Source organism: Gobius niger (assembly GCF_951799975.1).
Source record: "Gobius niger genome assembly, chromosome: 3".
NCBI lineage: Eukaryota > Metazoa > Chordata > Actinopteri > Gobiiformes > Gobiidae > Gobius > Gobius niger.
Window position 1 is genome coordinate 32,237,188 of NC_136854.1, and position 25,621 is coordinate 32,262,808.

Sequence of the window (25,621 nt, forward strand, 5' to 3'; positions counted from 1 at the left end):
TGGACGAATGGGGTCTTCTGGACCAATGGGGTTCTGTGTACCAATACCCCATTTGGCCTCATTAACGTCAATTGTGGGTAATCTTTCAGTTTCACTTAGCCACCCTCTTATTTCCGATATTGATTCATTGTTAAACATCATTTTTGCTTTGAACCACACCTCATGTTTTTCTCGTTCCTCATCAGGCAACATTTCAATCAATATATTGTGGCAACCCTTTGCTTCATCACAAACGTAAATAAATTCATCGAACATCTTGTGAACAACAGAAACATTCTCTTTTTTATTTACAAGCTCTTGAATATTTTTTCTCAACTTAGCTGCTTTATTTAGCTGATACTTCCTCTCACTTTGCAGCCTTTCGAGCTTATCTGCAAATGCTTTATGAGTCATTTTTACGACGCGCTTTGCTTTGACGACCTGTTCATTAGCCGTATTCTCATCAGTCCCAAAATTTGACTCAGCCCCCCTCTGCATGTCCTCCTCGCGCGATCCCATTGTAAACTCCGATATGACTTGTACTTAATCACCCGGTCGCTTCAGCAAGTCACCACCAATGCATTGGAATTTTAACGTGTGCACACAAACAAATGGCCATATAAACATGTAGCGCTACAGTAGGCCTACTTCGTTGGGCGCCGTGAATACCTGGGGAGCATGAAGATCCGCGTATATCCAGGATGCGCGAAGAGGGATCCGCAGGTGTAGGATAGGTCCGCTGCTCCAGCGAGAGGGCCGAAGACGTCCGCGTCCTCCGTCTCACGCTAAACTGGTGAAGAGTAGGTCCGCTGATCCAGAGAGGGCCGAAGGGGTCCGTGTCCTCCCTCTCGCGATGAACTGCATTAAGCCAGCACTGTTGCTCGTAGCTCCAAGCCACTGTACCCGCACCGTCTTCTCCTTTCCAATGCAGTGCTTCTGAGCGAGCCACAGTTCAAACGAATTAATAGCGTAAAATCCAAAGTCATAGGTTTGTTGACTTATGTAGCAGCCAGTACTAACCTGAGCTGCTTCTGTTGCCGACGGACATGTTAGCTGACGCGCTAGCTCACTGAATTCTTGGTCTCAATCAGTCTCGGAGGCTTGATTGTCGTTAAAAGCATTCCTTTATTACCATAATAGTCTAAAATCAGTTCATGCAGTGCAATTCGATTCATGTTCAAAAATAAAACATCTTTACCTCATATTTCAGTACCGCAAAGCGGTCAACAAACGTGTGACCCGTCCGCCTAGCAACTCTATACAGGTAGCAAAGGTCACCGCCTATATCCTGTGTGCCCTTGTCCTGCAGTGACCCCTAGCGGACGTTTACTAGGAGACTACTGGCTCCTACAGTAGTAATGATTTTTTGCCAGTGTTTTGAGCTCAGTCGACTTTGGATCTTAGGGTGATCTCTTGAAAGCCCTGTTACCTTTCCCTTTACTGTTGTGTGTGAAAGAACCACACAGGCAAAACCACATGACTTTCATAATTTCTATATCAGTCAACTTACCATGTTATGTATATGCAAGTCTCAAAAATATGTGAGACATTCAGTTTAAATAAAGATTATTGTTTTGTGTATAAGTTCGGGAAAGTCCACAGTTACCATGGAGATCCGCCATCTTTGCAGCTGTTAGCATACATTTCCATAGACTAACATTAGCTAAAAACTGTATAAAAAGAGGAGAAAAAAGCCGTGGAACAACTCCGTTAGCTGCAGAGTTACTGCTGGTAAATACATCTAACACACTGTGGTGTCCAAGTGTTTTAATGTGAACAATAACTCCAGTATTTTAACTTTTAAAATCTCCATTAATTAACAATTGCTGCTAATCCCATAATGCTTAGCGATATGACGTCACATTCCCGAACTCTGTAGGCCTACTTCTATTCAAATACCACAAACACTCAATAGTAAGATCGGGACAAGGACACAAAACACTGCAAACCAGATAGAAACAATTCTCTTTATTGTCCTCCCGCAGTCTCAGCCCATATAATTAAATCTCTTATAACTTAGTATTTACATCATTCAAGGCCCTTTGCAAAGCACATCATGATTATTTTTTTTTATATATAAAGAAACCTATTTACATTTGTAGAAAACATCACATACATTATTCATCATGGCATCATCCATTCACCAGCAAACCCACTGAACAAAAATATCTTCATCTCCCCCCCCCCCCCAAGAAAAACAATTATTTCTGAAAAACTCTCTCATATCTTGCCTTCTCTTGTTCACGTTCTCCAAGTCAGGCAGTTTGAAGTCACAGTTTGATTGGTCAGCCACTGAACTACGGCAGATAGTTGGAGTTGTCCGTAATTTTAGGCAATGGAAAAATAAAACAATTTAAATCATTAGAATAGAGTTACTAGGAAATGTGCCTGTACAAAGCCATGGGATTAGATAGTATTTGTTAAAGCTGGAATTTACAGATTTAAAGTTTATTCAGTTGACGGGTGTTACAATAGGCTATTTTGTGGAATGTCCTGGACGTCATGTGGTCTGTTATAATTTGTAATTTAAGACATGCATAAAACTACTAGGGCTGGATGATATGACAATAAAAAGAAGATCTCCCAATTTAGTGAGATTGTCATCATCTTGTGATTCTTTTCTTTTAATTACTGGAGGTTGATGCTTAGACTCACATTCTCCCCCACACTCTACTTCTAATGGTCAGTCTCGGCATGCACTGATGGAATAATGGGACGTTAACAGATTAAAAGAAAGAAAGAACCCTTAAGTAAATGGATTTGGTTCTTTCTTTCAGGTAATACACATTGACAAAAAGTGAGAGGAATTCATGATGAAACTGAAATAGTGATCTAGACTAGTTTTTTTTGCATATTGTCCGTTCAGATGTTTTCCCTGTGCCTGAGAGGAGTTTCTTTGGGCACAAAATCAAACATGGGAAAATTATAGGTCAATAGTCAATACTCCAGCTTGGTGTCCTGACCGCGAACCTGTAGCTCAAGATCTGGAGAAGAGTCCCAGGACGCTGCACTGCAGACGCCCACGGCTCCTGACAGGTTGCTCCAGCAGCCATGAAGGATAACACAGTATTAAATGATTTCTGGGTACATTTTCTCACTGAACAAATTTGTCCAGCCAGACTTTTACATCTATTGTACCTCATTGCAAATCTATTAAACCAAATTTCAATGTTTTCTCTTCTGGTTAAATACAAATTCTAATAACAAGGACAGTGACAGATATAACAAGTCGCCCATTCCAAAAACTTGCTGAACCATGGCTTTGTAGGGCACTTTGTTGTTTGACATGGCACCTTTTACAAGAGTAGGGTTTAAGTTAATTTATCATATCATATTGTGAGGTTAACATGCTTGATAATCCAGATTATTTGGTCCTCAAGCCTTATGGTTTATAGAAAGACCATGATGAAGTTAGTTGGTGTGAAAGGATGCAGAGGAGAGGGTCAGATGGAGCTCACACCTTTGAGGGGCCCAAATGTATAAATTACAAACTAAATTGTAATAGCAAATTATTAGCAAATAATTAGCAATAGCAAACATTTCTCGATCAAAGTGGCATTTTTTTTGTCATTATGTGCCAGAAACTTTGTTAAAGGAGGACAATGAGTTATGGAGTGAGAAAAAAATAAATAATCAACTATAGTTGATAAGAGGCAGTGTCCACATTTGAAGAAAGGGGCTGAAATTAGCACATTAATCATTATAACAACAATGTCTTAATCTTAAACTGAAGGAAGTGTGGCTGCCAATAAGTGCCAACAACTCTTCCAATTGCTACTGACAACACACATTTTGAGAGGGTGATTGAACTGTGTCTGGCAAGAAAGATATTAAAAGCCACGTTAGTTAGTTAGTAACTAAGTGACGCACTGTCACCGCAATACAGCCAATTCCAGAGTGAAAAGTTGAGACACTTTCAGTGTTTTAATCTGGAGTGGACATAGCCTACAATAATAATCCAATTACTAATATTGTTTGACATAAGATATTGCAGCGCCAACTTGTTCCCCAAGGAATGGCAATGATAGACATTTAAAGTTGCCTAAAAAAGGTCAGAATCAATAATAGTCAAAGAAAGCAAAAAAAAATCAAATATTGAGCGTATAAATAATATTTTAACGTGGACCCGGCTTATTAAAGTATTTTTGGGAAGCAATTTATAATTTCAGTGCCATCTTTTTCATCCAGACAGAAGTGCTGCCTTGCATTCTGTTGATCGTTGATGAAAAGGCCTTTTCATACGAGCAATAACCAGGTTAATTTAAGATATAAACTGTTTTCAAAGCTAGTATGGACCTAGCCTATTAAAATCATGTAGTACTTTGTTGTTCTGATTCATTATAATCATTTCAGTGCCATCTTGTTCATGCAGATGCCGTTGCCATGAAGCTGTCCACTTGAACTTCATCCGGCGGCGTTTCAAAATGTCTTCCCTCCAGAGGACAGTGTGAGCCTTTGTAAACATGATGTGGTGCTGTATCCGCATAGAAATCCACTGCGTCGCTCCATAACGAGCAATCAGTGGTTTGTCGATTTTTAGTGCAAGTTCTTTACTTTGCCTTTGCGTCCTCATACGGCCTCGATGGGGTTCATCTCCCACTTCTGAGTGGTTTTGCTGTTGTCACAATCGGAAATGAAGACTTTGTGGAGGATGTCCGAGCGATCCAAGCATTTCCCTGTGGAGAGGAGAGTAAATAACGATTCATAATGTTTTTGCAATGCATTAAACGGGGGGCAACAGGAGGAAACGGCCATTAAATATAAGAATTCATAATGAAGTTGTACTGAAATGTTTATTTACCTGTTGGCATATGAGTGAAGCGGTGCAGATCCTGAGAAAACAGCCAAGAAAAGCAAATTAGTGACTTTTAATCATGGTGTGTTATGATGGATTTCTTCTTCCCTGATGGCACAGGCTTATTCCAAGATGACAATGCGAGGATTCATCGGGCTCACATTGTGAAAGAGTGGTTCAGGGAGCATGAGACATCCTTTTCACACATGGATACACAACAGTCCAGATCTTAATCCCATTGTATCTTTGGGATGTGCAGTGGACACACTCTCAAAACTCATACTCACAAAATGACTGATATGATGAAATCCTGACCAAATGTATTAATTTAGTTTGTTGGGACAAGAAAATGTGCATCCTTCCAAGCACAGAACCGGGATGTTTAGAATTTCATCTCAACATTTAACAAGCCCAAACCTACTTCCAATACTTGAGTTTGCATTTATGTTTTATCTCTTGATCAGAAAGGTAGAAACCGATTTAAAATATTCCCCGTAAACTGCAGTACATAATCCCTTTAACCCCATCATTCCTATTCCAAACCTCTACATTAACCAGTACAATAATCAAACTCATATTTACAATTGTAACCAGAATTTCAATATTAAACAAATCCACAAGGCTCACCAACAAATCCAAGCCAACCCCCTTCAACAATACAAGTCTAACATACAGTACATGGAGTTGCTTTGACTCACCTTGAAGTACTTCCACTCTGTGTACTGCTTCTGGTCACAGTGGGTGATGACGACGGCCGAGTTATCACTCCCTCGGGTCAGACACTGGTCGTACTGCATCAGCTGGTTCGCCTCATTGATGCGGAACAGCTGAAAACAAATACGGATGAGGAAATGAATATACTATTAACTGTACTTGGTGTACTCTGACTAAGAAGCTACTCAGGTAACCTCAAACCTAAATGGCATTCCCCGCCGTTATAGTTTTGAACTTCACCTGGTTTCCTCCCATTCTGTGACACGGCCCGATCTCCACATTCCCTCCGTTGGTGTGTCCCATACTGTCAATGCAGTAACTCGTCTCAAAGCCGCGAATCTGGAACAAGAAGCGCAACAATGAAGCGAAGACAGTTCATAAAGGGGCTGCATGTATTTTGCTGTGTCCGTACCTCTCCCCACTCCACGTTCTTTGGAGGCAGAGGGTAGTGCAGAGGGATGTCGTAGGCAATTTCCTCCATGAACCACTTGAAGCTCTTGCATCTGTGCTCCTCCCTGAAAGAAACTCCAAATTACCAATAAACAATACAAAAAAAATACACTTGGGGGCGCACCGCCAGTAGTCTATTGGTCAACACAGTTCTTTCCTCAGCGTTGTTGCTTTGCTGGTTCAAGTCCTGACTCTTCATACTCTGTGTTGTCCTACAAAATCACGCCTATGGGCCAAAACACGTTAAATATCTAGTTATGCTTGGTGGTAAAGTAAGGGGTTTATTAAAGCCACCCATGAGAAAATTCCAATCAAAGCTAAAACCTAACGTGGCCAAATGTGCTCTTAATGTTCATCTAGATACCCAGAAGGCCTTATCTATAATGGATTATCAAAAATATATAGCTCCAAACGGGGTGGAGTTAGAAGCGACCAAGCTCTTCCACGGGCACAAAGACAGATACGTATCAACTCGTCTAAGCTCAGGTAAGAACATATCTCAGTATGGAAAAACGGTGGCCTGTTCCTTAAAGACTTGCCTTAAAGTGGACATATCATGCACATGGGGCTTCAAAAATAGACTTGAAAACACTGATAGTTTATGTTATATAATTTCAAATTATGTCTGAAATAATTCAATAGTAACAATGAAATACAGATGAAGACTTTGACACTGGCTCCTCCTGCTGGCAGCTGTGAAGAAGAGCTTTATTTGACTAATTTTCTTTCTTTCTCAGAACCTAAATAATGTTGGATGATGGGCGGATAGGGCTGGGCTATATGACCTCAAATCTATATCACGATATAAAAAAGAAATATCACGATAATGATATATTTGACGATATAATTGACAATGGACAAACTACTTAAAAATCCAACAAATAACAACAGCTCCATGCTTTAAAGCTCATATGCTATATCCACTTTAATAATGTGTCTAAAGGCTAAACTAAGACAGCACAGCCGATTGCATGAGAAAAACCCTTTCATAAGTGCAGTTGTTTTTCTTATTGTCATATTCAATTTAAGACTTTTTTTACCGGAATCGTCTGAGGTCGCTGATGTCTCCATAGGCCAGAGTGAGAGTCTCAGGGCGACTGGCGTAAAAGTAGTCCTTATAGTCGTCCCACCAAACCTCCACCACACGCACGTAGTTCTGAAACACACACAGGATGACACCTCTCCCTTTGTTATTATGCTGCAGAGGGCCTATAGGAGGCAACACTGTATTGAAGTTCACAACAGCATTCGTTATTTTTACTAATACTTGAGGAAGAAGATACATTTTTAAAAAAGAAAAATGAATAGAGAGAAGAACGCAACAGAGGAATCTTTCATGATAGTCATAACAAAACCTGACATTGTGTTATCTGTAGTTCAGTGTCTGGTGTCTAACCTTGAGCGTTGGCGAGGATCCCACGTGAGCGGGAGGGGGGTTGCCCTGCCAGCCCTGCAGTCTGTAGATATGCCCCACTCGAGAACAGGGCACGAACAGCAGCTGACCTCCGCACTGCCAGATCTAATCCAACACAGAGGAGGAGAAGACATCAAACTTTACCAACAGGGATACACAGACATTTTTATGAACGCCTTTATCAGCCTCAAGTCAGTCCTGGTACGGGTCGAGTGGATAGTGCTCTTTAGTCTTTATTTGGATCCCCATTAACTCTCACAAAGTAATGATGATTTGTTATAATTTCTCTTTACAATCAGTCCTGGTTACGTTCTAGTTTAATCCTCATTTACATTGTCTAAGTACCCCTGGAGGTGTGCCCTGGATTAGCCTTAGCACTGCTTTAGCCTTTGCTTTGAACAATCAGGCCCGAACCAATTTTGTTTTGCTAAATTTGTATCAATTTAACTATGGTCAGTTATCCTATGTTTATACTTGTTCACGTTTTTCCAGCACAGGCAGACATTGACAATGCCTTTTCTGATAATTTCTTTCCCTATTTTTCAGATTTCATGTTTTGCTATACAAGTCCTTTGAAACACTCTTCTGACTTATCATTCATATATATATTTTTTTTAATCGATATATGTCCATTCATAAATCGAGCGCACCAGTTTAATTAGAGGAGCCTCCACTTTTCATATAAATTTACAACTTTTCACCGCCATGATTTCACTTATAAAGAAACAAAGAAGCACATCTCTCAGTGGGTTGTGATTACAGAGCATTTGGATGCGATCCTAATGTATTTAAACCTCACGTTTTGACTATAAAGCTACATCATCTCAATGGAGACAAGCTCATAGTGTCTCGCTCCAGCAAAGTCAGAAAATATATACTTCGGCCTTTCTCATGAATAAAGACACCCATAATATGATAAATGGGGTGAAATGCTACACAGTCTGGTTTTAGTCCTGATTTATAAACACAAGGCAATACAGATTCTCACCTTGTAGGATATCTCAAAGTTCTCTCCTCCCCAGATCTGTAGTCCAGGGTCATACAGGCCCAGCTCAAAGAAGAACTCTCTCTCGATGGCAAACAGACCGCCTGCCATCGCTGGAGACCTGCGGGGAAACATAAACAGCTTTTGCACCTCGTAGTTAATCTGCATTTTCTTTCTGCACACAGGGTTGGGCGTTAATATCAATTCAAAACCAGGTTGCTATGATGCAATTGTAAGCTTTTAATAGCACTAAAGGCCAGATTCTGGTTAGTCATCGGGCATTAGCTAAGTGAAACAAACTGCATGGTATAATTTTGCACTTTTGCACACTGCCTGGCCCCAAGAAAAGTCAGATAGGTTCTTATCTACTCTAAGAATATACTAAATGATTAAGTTACTCCATCAATGGACTTCTTTTTCCCTGATGGCACGGGCATATTACAAGATAACAATAGCAGGATACACCAGGCTCAGGTTGTGAAACAGTTCAGGGACATTATTTTCACACATGAATTGGCCACGAGATCTTTGGGATGTGCTGGAGAAGGTTGATGCAGTGATTATACTCTATCATTTTGTGTGATGATTGGATCTTTGTTTTTCCATATTGAGATATGTTTTTACCTGACCTTAGACGAGTTGATGCCTGTCTGGTCTTTGTTCAAAAAGACCGGCACAGTAAAGTGAAGATATTACTGCGTGGACGTCAAAGTACTCCTAAGGTGTTATTATAACTTACAATATAGTACCCGCTTTTAATCCACTTAGAAAATCGACATGTTAAATTTTGCGTAACTATACTTGGATCCTACTACTATTTAAATAGGGAAAACATGGAAGAGCTTGGTCGCTTCTAACTTCACCCCGCTTGGCCCCATAGGGGAGAGGAGGAGGGGCTAAATGAACAACATCTTTGGTCTTTTTGTGTGACTCAGGTAAGAACATATCTCAGTATAAAAAAACGGTGGCCTATTCCTTTAATAAATGCACTGGATGTAAATGAATCTTGTTGAATCTTGACATTGCAGACGCTTATCAAAACAGTGCCACAGTGAATGCATGCGGTTCTAAAGCTGATATAATGCCAACTTTTCTTCTGGGTCAGACAGTGTAATTCTGTAGTTTGATGTAGATGGACCTAAAAAGGACCAAAACTTCCAAAACATGCAAAGAGCATACGCCTTCTTCAAAACATGCAAATGCCAAAGCCTGCTCATGCAATAAGCATCTCTTAGACCCAGCCCTACGCATGCAGACACATCTTTAATTATCATAACAATGAAGTAAATGCAAGAGACATTTCAGAGGGGCAGAAGAATTGAGGTGAAAGTGAAAGAGTGAAAAATGACGCATGAATGAAAACCCTGCCAGGAGTATATGGTCCCTTAGACCATGCGCATTTCAGGTGAAACGAAAACTACATGTTGTGGCCTCAATGTGGACAAAATTTATGTAACTAAAGCTGTACAAAATGGTTTAAGGCAGAACTACCATAAGATATAAAGTAGCTTGACAATATATAAAGTACAGGACAGTGAAAACCCGATGTCACCACCCACAGCAACATTTAGTGCGACCCAGTCACAATTTACAGCCTTGAGGAAGTCACCTGCTTGGTGACGAAACATTGACTTCAATCTAATATAAAATCTGTTGTTTTTGTGCCTGATCTTGCATGGTTCTTAAAAGTAATTGTTTTATACTGAACATGAGTTTTTTCTTTCATGTTTTTAAATGACCTGGTGGCTTTACACTTGTTAGTACCTATATGGCTCAGTCCTATGCTTTCTGTTTTTTTTTTCTCTGGCGGTGAGCGGGACCCTCTTCCAGAGCATATTCCAGTCCCAGGCTCCGCGGGCGAACCCGTCCTCGTCCCCTCCTCCCTGGGGCTCCAACGTGAACTGCTGCCCGTGGATGGAGTCGACCAGTGGCACCGTGCAAACCGTTCTAACGCCCGTTTGGACGAGGCAGGACGATTTGATTTCAGCAGGGGTGAAGCAAAACCGTGCAAGGGAATTTAGGTGTTGATGATGGTGGTGGCGGTGGTGATGGGAGGGAGGGAGCAGGCAAAAGCACGGCAATCCAGTGGAGCAGTGACAGAGAGGTGGTGTGGTGGGGGTGAGAGGGCGGGAGAGACAAACAGAATGTGGTTAGTGAATGAGAACATGTTTTAGGGCAGTACCGGTAAGGCTCGGTGGTGTGCTTTCGCTTGGATTTCTCCCTCTGGCTGAGCGGGACCCTCTTCCACAGCAGGCTCCAGTCCCACGCCCCTCTGGCCAAACCGTCCTCATCGCCCCCCTGCTGCGGCTCCATGGTGTAGTCGTTACCGTCTATATAATCTATGAGAGGCACTGTGCACACTGTCCTACACAGACAAGCACAACATGGGGTCTGCATGCGGCTTTTGACAGAGTCTACAGCAGTCCTGTCTGCCAAACTGAGAGTATACGTATATATATATTTATTCAAACTAAAATGTGGTAAAAAGTAAATAAGTAAAACTATCTGCCAAATGGATTGTGTATTTTAGATCAAATAGCGTAATCTAAAAACTAAGACAATTAATCTCAATTTACCTGCAAAAGAAAAATATGTTTTTCTTACCAATTACTCAAATTAAAGGTGCACTAAGCAACTTTTTATGTGAAAAAAAAAAAGGTGATATTTGTGTGTATTTGACCTTGTTGTGACCAAGTGGCAGTATGACTGTTTAGTATGGTGTCGTTACTTTCCATCACAGTGGTCTTTAGGACACTCCAGGATGAATTGTTTGTTTGGCCTATTCCTTTAAAAACACATATAATTTTTTTGCAGTGTTGCAGCAGCATAATTAACCATAAATAAGTCACTGTTGTTCCGTTAAGTGTCAGAAACCACTTTTAAAAGTGAAAAGCATTACCTTTAGGCTCTTCCTGTAAAGTACGTACACATATTTACTTTAAAATTGACCTCTGATTACAAATGCAGTGTTTAGTCTCAATGCTTTTTATCAGAACACAAAATAAAACCATACAAAGCTCAGATCTAAGTCGAGTTGCAGGGATTGGTTACCTGTCCTTTGAAATGGGAGCCACCAGCGGAGCGTACCAGTTCACGCTCACCTCGCAGTGGGCGTCCAGGTAAATCAGCACCTGCAAAAACAATATTGTTATGAAGATCAATGGGCCTCACTCATTTGACCCTTTTAGATATTTCGCAGTCTAGACCAAGAAGACTAGATTGGGACTAAAACCTGGACCAAAGGATGATATAACTGGTCATACAGCAGGTTTACATTGGGATATGCCACAAACATACATTTCATTCCCACCGAATCCATATTATAAAACATTAATACTAAGTTTATGTCAGTAATATATAAATTCCATCATGATACAAGCAGGTTCAGTCTTGGTAAGAGCGCACATTGTAATAACATAGGAATAACTTGAGGTGTATTTATTATGGTACCTGTCCTTTCGTGGCCTTCCTGGCTCCTATGCTCCTGGCCTGGATCAGACCTTCTCGCTTCTCATTTCTGAAAATTTTCACTAATCCGTTCCACTGCTTTACGTACGTCTCCAAACGCTCTTGCAGATGTTCTGAAAATATGTGCACAGGTTGAAGAGATGTCTCACTTTAACTGAACAATAGGCTTGAAAAGGGTAAGTTGTATTTTATGCATTGCACACAAATGCCTGGCTAGACTAAGCATTGTAAAAATCTTCTTCTGCAAATAGTTTTTTGAGCAATCCTGTTTATTTTAAGTTTCTTCTTCTACTGCAGAAGTGCGCTTTTGTTGCGTAATAATAAGTAATCCCATTGTAAAACATTATGAGCCTGCACTCAGAGTATTGTTTTTATCAAGGTAATTTCTCCCAACACCAGCAGAGGGCACTCTAAGCAACAAACTAAGAGAGTTTTTTATCCAAGTCGATTCATTTAACCTCTTAACCCCTGCCTTTACCGAGCACATTTACTCCAGATCAGCTTTACCTGAATCTAGAAGCTTCTGAACTGGAGCTCACAGCCTCTAGGCCAGTGTGACGCCTCATTTGAAAGCTAAGTCCTAAAAAACTGATAGTAACTTTTTTGTCGCCTCATTTATGTCACATTTTTGTAGTGTTTTGGTCTTTTTTTGGTTACTTTTTGTCATGCTTTTGTAAGTTATTTTTCTTGCTTTGTGTCACTTTCTTATTGTGTTTTTGTATTTTTTTTTTGTCGTGTTTTAGTTTTTTTTTTTTACCCTTTTTGATCAAGTTTTCATCACATTTTTTGTGGCTCCTTTGTCGCTTTTTTGTTGCGTTTTCATCCTCATTTTCATCACTATTTTGAGGCTTTTTTCGAGAAGCTTTTAGATTTGGGTAAAGCCAAATTGGATTGGTTAAGAGGTTAAAAACAAAAATGTGTTATATGATGAGGCAATAATAAACCAGAACTTGAACTGCAAATAAAACGGTACAGAAGCCTCTCATGCTAATACAGTACAAAATGATACAGTGGCAGAAAAATGAAAGAAAAACCCAAACCCTAAACTATGAAAAAAACAAGTCTATCCCAGAACTAAACCCAAACTCTTTAATGACTTGCACCTTTGTTGCTGAAGTCGTCGATCAGGACGATCTCGGCGAGGTATCTGCGCGGCGTCCTCTTGATCACACTGTGCACCGTCCGCATCAGAGTGGACCATCCCTCGTTATGAAACACGATGATCACACTGGAGGTCAGCAGCCGGTCATCGTAGTGCCAGTACTTACATCTGCAAAAGAAATCAAGCACAAAAATAGTCAAAAGTCATATCATGTGTTCGGCTTTTGAATTCTACTTTAGGGACAGGAGTTACTTTCTTGCCATGTACCTTATTCCAATTCTTAAAGTAAAGTTTTGTAAATATGATTCGGTTAAAGGGACTAGATGCAAGTTGGCCATTTTATACTCACTACTGCCACCCCAGGTCAAACATGTAACTGCGATCTCTATATTGACGGCACTTCGGACCCGAATTAACACCTTTTTGAATGACAGTGCAGGATTTTAGAGGCAGTCGTGGTGAACTGGTCTGGGCTCATTCTACACATTAGGACATGACTGGAACATGTAGGGGGAGGAAAATACATAATTTTGACATTTTTAAACTGTGTATAGTCCCTTTAAGTTTAGCAGTTCAAACTTCACTCTCACAATGAGCTAATATTGCTTCTGAAAGAGAATCATCAAGTTACAAGATTCAAATTCACTCCCATATACTGTATTTCCACACTTGAGACTTCTTGTTAAACCTGTCTTTGAATAAAGTCTGTCTGAAAAGGGACACGATATTGTCTTGTTGTTAAAGGAAACATGAGAAGAAATAAAATGCTTTAATCCAAGTAGAGCTTCAATCTGCAACAAGAGGAAACGGTGGTGAGAGATTTTTTTTTGAGTAATCCTTTATTGAAAACAACAATTAAATTGAAATATCCATTTTTTTCCTGTCAGATATTCACACTGTCATAATGTCCTGATGGCAAAGGCAAAAAGACGCTCTTGTTTAGAAGGGCAGGGCCTCAGTCAAAACCCAACAAAATGTCAGAGCCAGGGGACGGCCCTCGACCCAAATGAAGGACGTTACTGGAGGTGACTTAGGGCTGGGCAATTTTGGAAAAAAAATAATCCTGATTATTTTTCCCATATTGATCTCGATTTTCGATTCAATTTTATCTTTTCATAATAAATCAAATACATCTTGCTGGTTCATAGAATTAGATACATATTTTATCCAAAACACTGCTCAAACAAAAACAAAAGCTTTCATCAAGTCTCATTTAACACACAAAAGTCTTCCATTGTCTCGTCCAAACTCTCAAACTAGGAACTGTTTGTGCCAAAGAAATGGCTGTAAACCTGTTTGATCATAAAGTCCCATGACAATTATTAACATTGACCAAATTTCATTTAATTGCCCAGCCCTAAGGTGACTGCAGCCATAATTTTACATAGGGACCAGCTTCTCTTTTGTATGGGGAGCTGTTGGCTTCAAAAGTTCGCATTTGCAGGAACAGGCTCAGGTAGCTAAATGCATTTCTCTGATTTCTCTGATTATACTGTATTTAATAAACAACTCCAGCCTGTGATTCGGTGGCAATTTTTCAATTTGCTTGTGATCGATTATGCAGTCCAATAGATACAGACGGCATCTCGTCATAGTGAAAATAGAATCTTTTGGGAAACACAATTTTTCCCTCTTTTTAACCAATATATCTATTACATACAAGTAAAGTAAAGTCTAAATCAGGTCCACATGGATGTTTATTCACAGCAGATTGTTCAGTTGAAGTGAAAAAAGGGCAGTCCTGGCAAGCGCTAGCTAGCGTTAGCATTAGCACACCATGTTAGCATTCTCCGTTATTAATGTATTTATGGGCTGTTGAACCACTTTGCTCCTCTCCATGTCTTTGTATCGTCATTTAGTAGAAAACTATATTCATAATTCAGCATTTGTTAAAGTAGTTTTTTGAATAATTAGAGAAAGTTTAAATTTTTCTCTAAATTGCTTTCCCCGTAATTCGATTCCAGAGATGCCGTTTAAAATTGAGGTGGAGCAACAAAAAACTCTATGGCGGTAACTATGGTGAGACTATGGCAGATTTTTGGTCTTACTTTTTGGCTAATATCTCATTCATTCCCGTGAGAATCCACATGAAACAAAAACTGCATTAAAGTTCATTTCCCCCTCTATCAGCACATATTCACATTTTCTCTGAAAGGTGTTCCAAAGTTGTGACAAAATTCGAAAACATGAGCGTGGTGTTGGCCAGTGGAAAGGACATTCAGACATAAAAATAATAGTATGTGAGGTTTGTGAATCCAGTCACTGTCAAATACTGATGAGGAAAAACATTTAATTTCAATAATATATATCTGCATGTGACCTGTGGCTTGAACAAACCGGTTTTAAACACCCTCTGTACAAATGCAAACACAGCCGTTCCCATCAATTTCATAAGACACTGTTTAGTCTACAGACACACAGACCTCGCTCATATCTGTCTAATGGTTAGAGTGACACGATAAAGGAGTGGACAGTCAAGAGTTAAAGCCTGTGTGTTTAGGGGGTGAGACTGGTGCACGCCTCAAAGCATTCTGGGTAAACAAAAGGAATGAGCCTGCACTGATGCAAGATATAAACCTGTCAGACGATCAACTGTGTCCTCATGAATGGAGGATTAATGCTGTGTAAAATGAGTAAATACAGTCAGACAGATGAAGGTATATAGTCAACATATAGTATGATAAATAAAGTTAATGCATTTTGTAATTTAAAGTGAGCAAATGACATAAAATAACAATGAGGGGTGGGCCAAGGCACAAATTCCACGAGACGCGATGAGATTTTTAAAATAATTTGGAATAAAGATTAAATAAATTGTTTTGCAGAACAGAACAAATTATCTTTCATTTAAGTGAAAACCAATATTAAAGCAAACAACATATTGGGGAGAAACTATCAACTGATTATTCTTTTAAGCAGTTTACAGTAAGAATATTGGAAGCAGCTCAGTAAAATATATCCACATTATAGATTTACTCAGGGACGAAAAATCTTGTGGTTTTTGATCTAGCGCGATCTGAAAAATGTGGGAACCCCTGGTAGCAAGTTTCATACATGATAGATCTCACTCTAGAAAGACCACTGGTTGTTTCCCGAGAATATTATTATATATATTATCATTTAAAGGGGGACAATGTGCAAAATCGACTTTCTAAAGCTTTTTACTATGTTATAATGTTGTTTCTCATCAAAAACATACCTATCTTTGAGTAATCTCTGAATCTTCATCAGTGGCTGTTCTTAGCAGCGAGGCGGCAGCTCCCAAAAAATTGCCCCCGAGATCCTACGTGTCCAGGAAATGCTTTCCTCAACTCTAAATCCTTTCATTGTAAATTAAAAACACTCGGCATTACTTCATTACAGCCACACGAGCTGCACAGGCTTTAGTCTCTTTATTGAAATGGGGAGGGGCTTACAGGAGATCAGGAAGTGAAATTACTGGCATTTAGTTTCAGCTGTAGATACAGTACAACCAACAAAGGTAAAGATAGTGAAAGATGTGCTTTGAGATTAAAGGTCGGTATGGGGTTTTCTCAGGCCGATGGCGATATGCACCACCAATATATAACGTCAAGTGTGTCATACTCAAAATATCCAGTTTAGATAAGGGTTGGATTTGGTTTGGACTTGTTTGTGGTGGTTTGGACTGGTTTAGATCAAGGTTGGACTGGTCTAGATCAAGTTTGGACTGGTTTAGATCAAGTTTGGACTGGTTTAGATCAAGGTTGGACTGGTCTAGATCAAGTTTGCACTGGTTTAGATCAAGTTTGCACTGGTTTAGATCAAGTTTGCACTGGTTTAGATCAAGTTTGCACTGGTTTAGATCAAGTTTGGACTGGTTTAGATCAAGTTTGCACTGGTTTAGATCAAGTTTGGACTGGTTTAGATCAAGTTTGGACTGGTTTAGATCAAGTTTGCACTGGTTTAGATCAAGTTTGGACTGGTTTAGATCAAGTTTGGACTGGTTTAGATCAAGTTTGGACTCGTTTAGATCAAGTTTAGATCAAGTAGTTTTTGATCAAGTAATTTAGACTGGTTTATGCTTCTTTTGACAACTTTTAGACTGGTGGGTTTATAATGGTTTAGACCAGTTTTAGACTGATTTATATCAGGTTTGGACCGGTTTAAAAACAATAATGCTGTCTCCCAAATGGCTAGAAAATCCTTTTTTTCCTTTTTTTTTTATGGTTGTGGGGGTAACATTAAAGGGTTAATCCTGTGTTTGATGCTGTAAATGTGTCAGTGTTGAACTGTGCCAGCAGGGGGCACTTTATTCGGGGGCAGAGGGCTTATTTATTCAGGACACTAATGTTTATTAGATACTTCAGAGGAAGCTCATTTTGAAAAATCAGCAAATTCCAAAAACGGTAAATCTCTTCCTCCCAGGGTTCCAAAATTATAATCAGAAGTGTTAAACAAGTCATAAAATATATAAAACAGTTGTTTCTGAGCTCAGGAAGTTGTGGAAGGGCTCCATTCAAGGCTCTGACTGAGCTCTTTCCAATAAAAAACAAAACAAAACAAAAACAGGACATGCTTGTATTGTTACTGAACATCCAGGTCATGTCCTTATTTGACCGTATTTTGTGTGAAAGTAAAGGGGAAACAGTGGCTCAGGTGCAGGATGTCATTGTGTCCTAGAGCAAGACACTTCACCCACCTTGTCTGCGTGAATGTAGCAGATGGTGGCTATAATAAAGTGCTTGTAAAGCTAGTAAAGATAAGCCATTATTATCACATGTTATAAATGCACCTTCACTAAGATAAGACAGAAGATTATTAACCTCACAATGAAGAAAATAATTTGTTAGGGCAGCTCTTCAAACAGAAAAGTGTGTATTAAAGAGGATTATTTAATGAAAAAGTGAATTATGAGTAAGTAAACTGGACTCACTCTTCGTGGCGTATGTCGCTGATACTTCTGTCCAGGGAGATCATGTCGCTGGCCACCATGTTGAACCCAAACTCCTTTATCGAGGCCTGCACTGCGTCTTTGTACTCCGGTCCCAGGACGAAAGGCTTAGCCCCCTCCCCCGGGCCGCCAGGGACACCCGGAGGCTCAAATTCAATCTCAAAGTTCCCCAGAACGCCCTTCTTCAGGACGGGGGCATTGTAGGGCAGGGTGTTGGGTTTGAAGGTGACGTACTGCTGCTGTATCACCTGCTTCTGGTCCGGTTTGAGGTTTGTGTCCGGAGGGTTGTTCCCAACTTCTGGAGAAGTGATGGTGAGAAAATACAAAGACTTAAGCACTTAAATTAACGCTTAAAGAATCATTTCACATCTTAAAACACATCCAGGAGTATTTGCAGTTGAGAGAAGACGAAACCAATTAAAGAATCCCAGGCATTTCATAAACATGTTTGTAGAGGTTTGAACTACAAGACCCAACCATTAAAGAAGCTACAGGTTTTGTGGCGAAACGTCTGCATTTAAGTCAAAATAATCAAGAGGTTTTGGATTTATTGGACTTGTGACATAAAATAAAACACAACTTAAACAAAGCATAGAGGCTTAGTTTACACTATAGCAGAGGCGTAGAGTAGTAAAACTAAGTAAAACTAAAAAAAAAGTACTTTGTGAAAATGATACAGAGTGAGCAACAATGTGTGTAAAAATCTCAAATTTGTGTTGTTGAAATAAAGAACGATAAAACAAAAAGTATTTCTGTGCTGATTTGGTCTTGCCTCGGAACTTCTGTTCAGTTGCTCTTATCTCCACCTCTTAAAGTCTTCAATGGACATTTTGTAACGGTTTTAGTTTGTAGCCTCAGACGCAGAAACACAGGCGTGGTCCAAGCCCCAAAGATTTAGGCCACACTTTAATATGTGGGTTAGATTAGACTGTTGCATGTTTTAACTTGCTCACATGAGGGCAATTGGTCTTAGCTTCTACGTATATGCAGATCTTTGCAGATCGTAGTAACCGGCCCATCGTGTATTGCAGATAGTTGTGTCTGAAGTCTTACTCTGTTTAAGTTTAACTGCGTTGAGATCGACCTCCAGTCCCTCCACATGGGGCCAGGGCACCACCGGCTTGAACATGTTGACCGCCGGACCTCCTTTGGGCAGGAAGTCACCATCCTTTAGGGACAAGAAAAAACAAACATTTACCTTTTTATCAAAAAAAGCAGGAATGACTGGGGCTGCATTGGGTTGATGTTGTAAATGCAGCTGTACATGATTTTGCTGATAGGTACTGTTTATATTATAGATTTGCAATCAAAATTCAGTGTACTGTGCACATTTTAAATATGCTCAAGGAGAGAAAAGGGCTTTGCACATCAAATACTTAAGGCAGGTGCGTAGGAGACGAGGGAGCAATGTGCATCGATCAGGAAAAATCCCGGACGCTGCCAAACTTGCCCGAGGAGCATTAACATTTAAGAAAAGACTGAAATAGGAACCACTAAACCCTTTAGGCGCCAATGTTGCCAAAATACGACCAGTCATCTGACTGAAAACAACAGGTTCTCTCACAAATATAGAAGCGAATGAGAAGGGGCTGAGAAACTCTGAATTTGCAAAGAGTTATTTATTGTACAGTGTGACCCGGCGTGTTTCAACTATGGAGTCTTCATCAGGGTAAGTAGACATCACATCACAGGTGTGAGCCATTTAAAACAGGGGAGTCTCACATGACCGCAATCACGTGACAGTAATTACGCTACGTAATTACTGTTAAATAAATAACTCTTTGCAAATTCAGAGTGCCTCAGCCGCTTCTCTTTCGATGCTAAGTATGCCTGGCCCCATGAGCCTGAACAGCCTGATATTTAAGTTTGTTTGCTTTTGTTTAGCATTTACTCAGCTACTACGGTGATCCAGCTCTCCTCTTCTCTTACAAATATGTTTCCTGAACTCCATCAAGGGTTTATCAGGAACTCTACTTTTAGGGTCAAGGTAATGCTCAGGACTGGTTGTAGTACTGATTTGTTTTTGTTTTTTTACTTTATTAGACGTCACAACAACAACAACAAAATGGCACCTAAAAAGTTAATACAATCATTCTCTTAATTTAAGAATTAGCAGGTTTTGAACATTATTTGCCCAAAGGCATTTTCTTTTCTTTGTTTGCAAAGGATAGTGTAATAACTGATTAAGACCAATCACACCGCAGTTAGCAACCCCTAAAATACCTGTGGAAAAACCCCAATGTAAAAAAATATCTGCAGTTCTATACATGTCAAAAAAGTTCTCTCAAAAGGGGCTGGATGCTCCTTTAGAAAGTGAGGAGCTCAGAGTAGAGCTGCTGCGCCTCCACAGAGAGCACAGGTCTGGACACGTGTTTAAGACGCCCCTGCATGTCTATGGACTGAGGGAGTAACACAAGACTCTACTCCAGCAACACTTTTTGCTCTCTTCCTCCACCGCGAGACTCAATGAAGAGGGGAAGTATTTTTAACGGCATTTTTCTCATTACTCCATGACATCCCGTCTTCACAGCGCTGTACGGGGACGCGTTTTCGGGCCCACAAATATGCAGAAGAATGCTGACAAGCCGAAACAGGATGGGTGGGGGACGTTTTGTGGTTCCCTCTATGGCACAAATTATCTGACTGACTGATTACATTGAGAAACATTATAGTGCATTGGATCAGTGTTTTGTCCCGGTTTAGACCTCACCTTGATCCTGCTTTGTACCTGGTTTAGGGCCAGTTTGGTGCTGGGTTTAGTCTTGGTTCAGATTCAGTCTCTTTTGTGCTGTGCCCAAGCGACAAACCCGGCCATAGAGATCAAGACTGTGCTATTGTTAATGTCAAGCCAATGGAGATTCACGTTAACATTAATAATCTGACTTTGCAGTATGTTCAATGCATTTACCTGTTAATGGGATTCTATTTTTTCTACTTTTTAATAATGTTTTGGCTAAAGTTAATCTGTGGATGGTGAATTTGGCTCATAAAGTTTGATTTTTGCAGTTTTCGTGGTCCTGGCGAGATCCCAGTTTAGTCCTATCCAAATAGTACAACTTTTAAGAACCCCATGATCGGAAATTGTTCAAGGCTATCAATTATTAATATGGTTGACCGAAACTTTGAGAGACTTTAATTATACATAGCAAGCCATATTTCCTCTGTGCATACTATCTGTTACTGCACGGCTGCAATATGATACGAGGCGGTCAAGTCCTGTCATGTATCCGGCATATTAAAGGGATATTCAGGATTTTTGACATATGGCCTCATTTCCTAGTCATCCAGAGTGTTTTATTTTCTTTCTAATTCATGCAGTCCTTATATTTGAAGAGTTTAGTGGTGCTAGGCTAGTGCTAGGCTAACGCATGTCTATGGTAACTAGTAGCCTGCATTAAAAACCTCTTCAAAAGCATCGGGTAGTCCTCCAAACGTTGCCATATCTGATTTGTAGAAAGCTTTGTGAATTCCACGAGTAGTAATGCAGGTAAACAAACTACTGTAGATCCGGTAACCTCGCAGATCACTCCACCGCTGCGTGGCTTACAACCAGGAAGCTGATGCTGCTCAAATATAAGTTCTTCTAAATGCAAAATAGTTATATTTCAAAAATGATTCAGTCAATAGACATTTATATGGTTAGTCTGGTGTTATAAGTGATTTGCCTCAGGTGCTCTGTGCTTGGGTCAGACTGTTTTTAATGCAGGCTACTAGTTACTATAGTCATACACTAGCCTAACACTAGCCTATAGCACTCTTCAAATAAAAGGACTGCATGAATTTAAAAAAAAAAAAAAAAGGAAATGAGGCCCTATGCCAAAAATCCTGAAACATCGCTTTAATGGATAATGGCTTTTTTGGGGTTGAAAAAATACTATAAAGGTTAGATTGTACAGTTTTGTTATTTGTCTCTGTCGGGGAAATTTGTGTATGTTTTAGGTTAATGTGAGAAACTGCGGCAGCTGGAGTTAACACAGACAGTACAGAGACTGAGCCTGAAACCTTATGATGTAAGAGAGCGCTAACCACACACCACTGTTACTAATAAAAACTAGAATAAGTAACTTGTTTGCCTTAATAAATCCTTTTCATAGTCCCTCTGGGGGTAATACATGTGTTAATGGGATGATTGGGGGGTCTGTCATCTCCCCCTGGTGTCTCTGGCTAGAAAACCACACTTGTAGCTTTCCCTGCACCGGATAGAAAGTGCAATAGAATCACGAAGACGAAGCTAACAGGCTAACGGGCAAAGCTAACTGTGGGCTAGCGCCACTTTAGCAGTATTTACAGCCAAGTTTGAGTGACAAAAATTATCTCCATTGTGTAATTGGATGTACAATATCCCTCTCTCCCTTTGCCTTTTTTGTCAGCGTAGTATTTACTCTCACGGACAATTAATGAGTAAAAAAACGCAATAGGCTATGACACCTACAGTGGCGCTTACGGCCTCTCGAGGTATGAGTTACTTAGTTCTTCTGCTTTAAGATTACATTTTAATGCTGAGGGGCTTAAGTTTCACTGAGTAGATTACCATACTTTTTGAAAGGTTCTTCGATTTAAATGTTTTTCTTGCTGCTGTGCTAGACGATTTACAGGCAAAATTGAACTAACCATATTAGAAAACTTGTACCCTCAGTTCAATAAATGTGCGGTTCAGTAAGTTAGCAAAGAGTTTTTTCGACAGTTGTTTATGTTACAGTAAAAGGTCACGGCAGAGCAGGGACTGACTTTTTGTTTTGTCTATTATTGCTCGTGGGCCCAGAGAGAACCTTAAGAACGTTCTGGATACTGCAACTTGCACTTTAATGACGCCTTATTGCTCTCGATCCTCATTAACAATAGACAACTCCCAACAATGGCTCCAACTTGAAATTAACTATGTGCCATTGCACCAAAGTGACCCTTAAAAGGAACTAGATGCAAGTTGTCATTTTTCTACTCACTACTGCCACCTCAGGTCTTATGCGCAACTGCAGGTTCTATATTAAGCTCGTGCATGACGGCGCTTCGGGTCGAATTAACAACTTTTTGAGTGACAGTGCAGGATTTAAGAGGCAGTTGTGGTGAATAGGTGCCGGCTCATTCTACACATAAGTACATTGCTGGAGCATGTAGGGCAGGGGTAGGCAACATCAGGCATGCGGGCCAAATTCGGCCCTCCAACATGAAACCTTTGGCCCCAAGAGAATTTTGAGAGAACATTTATTCATAAATTAGAGACAAAATATGTGATAAAGTACTCTAAAATGTGTAAAATACTGTCAAAATGTTCACATTTCCCAGTATATGATTTTCAATATATTATATTTTTAGAAAAAATTTGATTTACTTTTGGCTACAATTGTTAGTTTCGGCCCTTGGCATTTTGGCAATTAAGAAAATCGGCCCTCCGCCAAACAAACTTGCCTACCCCTGATTTAGGGGGGGAAAATACATATTTTTTTTACACTTTTAAACTCTGTGTAGTTCCTTTAAAATGAGCATGACCGCCACACCAAACGTTAAGAACACTCATGTAAAGTAGTTTTTTACTGCCAGGTTTTTTTAGCCCCTGGCATTTGCTCCTGCCGCCTTCGTCTCCAAAAAGAAGTAACTTATCTGAACCATCCCTTTAATTACTGCTGCCGGGGCCACTTCAAAAGCTGGTAACTTCTAACAGTCACAGTCAGCCTCTATAAAGACCCCATATACTGTATTCTCTTAAATGAAAAGAAACAGCCTTTCGAGCCATGTATAAACCATGTTATGTTGTTCCCTCAAGGTAGATGTGCCCAGAGTTGTGTTATGTTTCATTCATGTAGGAATCCTGCATTTTCTGTCGGTTTCCTTCAAAAGATCTCAAAAACGCTTGCCTCCACCTGTTGATGTCACAAGGGGGTGCTCCTGTGTGGATTATTAACTCCACATACCTCTTCACTAGACTCGTTCTGATCATTTGGGACCATTTTGCCTCCACTGCATATCATTTACAACAAAATACCTGTCAGTTTTGGTTACGAGCTTGATTTTAAAGTGGCCTTTGTGCCACGAGAATGAAATAGTCCAGTCTATTTTTTTTGTTTGCTTCAAAATTAGGGCCAATACATTTTGACCTGTTGCAATATTTTACAACAGAAACATGACCACAATGCTTCCAAATGTATTATAAGTTTGAGCCTTAAAGGAACAAGTGTACAACGAAGTAGTTACTCTTCAACTAAGTTTACAAGGTTTGCTTTTCCCATTACCGCATGTCATCTGTAGAGTGACACGGATATTCACATCCTGGACAGCTCTTTTAGGAACACTTCATGGCCTCACAATGAGAGACAAAAGGCAATGATATGCTATTTGTGCTATTTAGTTGTAATGACAAGCGGTAGGTGTATTTTTTGTAAGATGTGTAGTCCTAAAATGTTCTTTATGGCAGGGGTTGAACAGTAAGATTACACAGAAACTAAAGGAAATAGGAATAAATAACACAAACTGTGCACAAATAAAACAGAAATATGGTCATTCACCAATGCAAAGAGTCAGCTAGCAGTGACTATTCATCAAAGAAGCATTGATCAGAAGTAAACAGTCTTATAAGTGATATTATGGAACAACAATCTTGATGAGAAATGTAGAAATCCATATGAATAGACAGGTTTGGTTATTAATATCTTAAAGTATATGTTGCTTTGTACAGTGGGAGGTAGATTGGCTGCTGGTTTAGCATGATCTGTCACGCATGCCAAGACAGCTCAGAAATGGCAATAAATACAGCAAATGTACGTGCCAATAAAGCAGATACATCAAGCTGACGTGTTAATGCGGTCTATTAAAGCCGTGTAAGATGATTTGAAGGTTAATTGGAGCGCCCCTGTGTCTGTCTGAATGAAATCTCTTCACTATACTAGCCGAAGTGTCCAACTTACTCGTTTGGCGAAAGGGTTGTCGTCGTTTGGTTTGGGCGACAGCGAAGACCACAGCACCACAAGCCCCAAAAATGTCCCAATTACGAGCAAACTCCGTAATATAAACCCCAATTTTATCCTCATCGTGGTAGCCCTTCTTCCTGGGTGAGTAGCAAGCAAGTCCGCCTCTGCCTGCCCGTGTTGCCAGATCTCACGAGAGAAACAAGCAACTGGGCTTACTATTTAAAAAAAAAGAAAAAAAAAATCTAATCAAACCAAACCAAAAATTGAATTCATAAATATTTTTGCTACTTTTGTCATATGTATTATTAGCAATTTGAACAAAATCAGACAGCCCTCGATTTTTTTTTTTTTTTTTTTAAAGGTAAAAAAAATATTTAAAAGAATATAACTGATTACATGGGCTTGTTAACGCAAAAATATACAGAAATTTAAAAAAAAAGAAAAATAAAGCATTTTCTGTCGCGCCTACATCAGAAAACCTAGCACCTCGTATGCCAAAAACTAAAATAAATATTAAATAGCTACGTACTAGGTATGCCAAAAAAAACCCCAACCCAAAATAAATAATGAAATAAATAAATAAATAGATAAATAAATAAATAATTAGCTAAAATAACGCGGCGAAAACAGCCCGAAGCCGCTGTAAGTCTACGCGGACTTGGCAACAAAGCCCCCTGTCAAAGCTAGCTAGGGTTAGCCGCTAGCTGCCCCCGGCTCATGCGCTAACGTCTGCTAAAGTAAACAAGTCTACCAGCTGGATGCGGGTTCGAATCCCGTTGAAGCTTCGGGGGAACAAAAACAAAAATATGTTATTTCAAAAAGTCCCACGTAATGTTAAAATCCTCCTAAAATATCTATCTATATCAGGCTGTAATATTTGTGCTCAAGCTTAGCTGCTGT

General features: G+C 39.8%; 1 protein-coding gene across 2 annotated transcripts; it reads right to left on the bottom strand.

Moving 5' to 3' along the window:
- Positions 1 to 4,047: 4,047 nt before the first annotated feature.
- On the bottom strand, positions 4,048 to 24,911 carry galnt7 (UDP-N-acetyl-alpha-D-galactosamine: polypeptide N-acetylgalactosaminyltransferase 7). 2 transcript variants are annotated; one of them, XM_079553751.1, is made up of 16 exons: positions 24,719 to 24,911; positions 18,873 to 18,987; positions 17,802 to 18,117; positions 12,909 to 13,075; positions 11,788 to 11,918; positions 11,389 to 11,468; positions 10,520 to 10,702; positions 10,102 to 10,284; positions 8,341 to 8,458; positions 7,335 to 7,457; positions 6,979 to 7,094; positions 5,901 to 6,003; positions 5,729 to 5,827; positions 5,473 to 5,601; positions 4,781 to 4,811; positions 4,048 to 4,655 (listed from the first exon to the last, which is right to left on the bottom strand). In XM_079553751.1, exons 1-16 carry the CDS (start codon positions 24,839 to 24,841, stop codon positions 4,549 to 4,551), a joined length of 2,124 nt encoding a protein of 707 aa, XP_079409877.1. In that variant the 5' UTR covers positions 24,842 to 24,911; the 3' UTR covers positions 4,048 to 4,548. The 2 variants fall into 2 exon arrangements, with proteins under 2 accessions (XP_079409877.1, XP_079409876.1); XM_079553750.1 differs by lacking the exon at positions 10,102 to 10,284.
- Positions 24,912 to 25,621: the final 710 nt, after the last annotated feature.

Coding starts and splice junctions, on each gene's coding strand:
- galnt7 (XM_079553751.1), bottom strand. CDS start 24,841: ATGAGGATAAAATTGGGGTTTATATTACGGAGTTTGCTCGTAATTGGG. Junction 18,988..24,718: donor ACAACCCTTTCGCCAAACGA/GTAAGTTGGACA, acceptor TTGTCCCTAAAG/GATGGTGACTTCCTGCCCAA. Junction 7,095..7,334: donor GATCCTCGCCAACGCTCAAG/GTTAGACACCAG, acceptor TGTGTGTTTCAG/AACTACGTGCGTGTGGTGGA.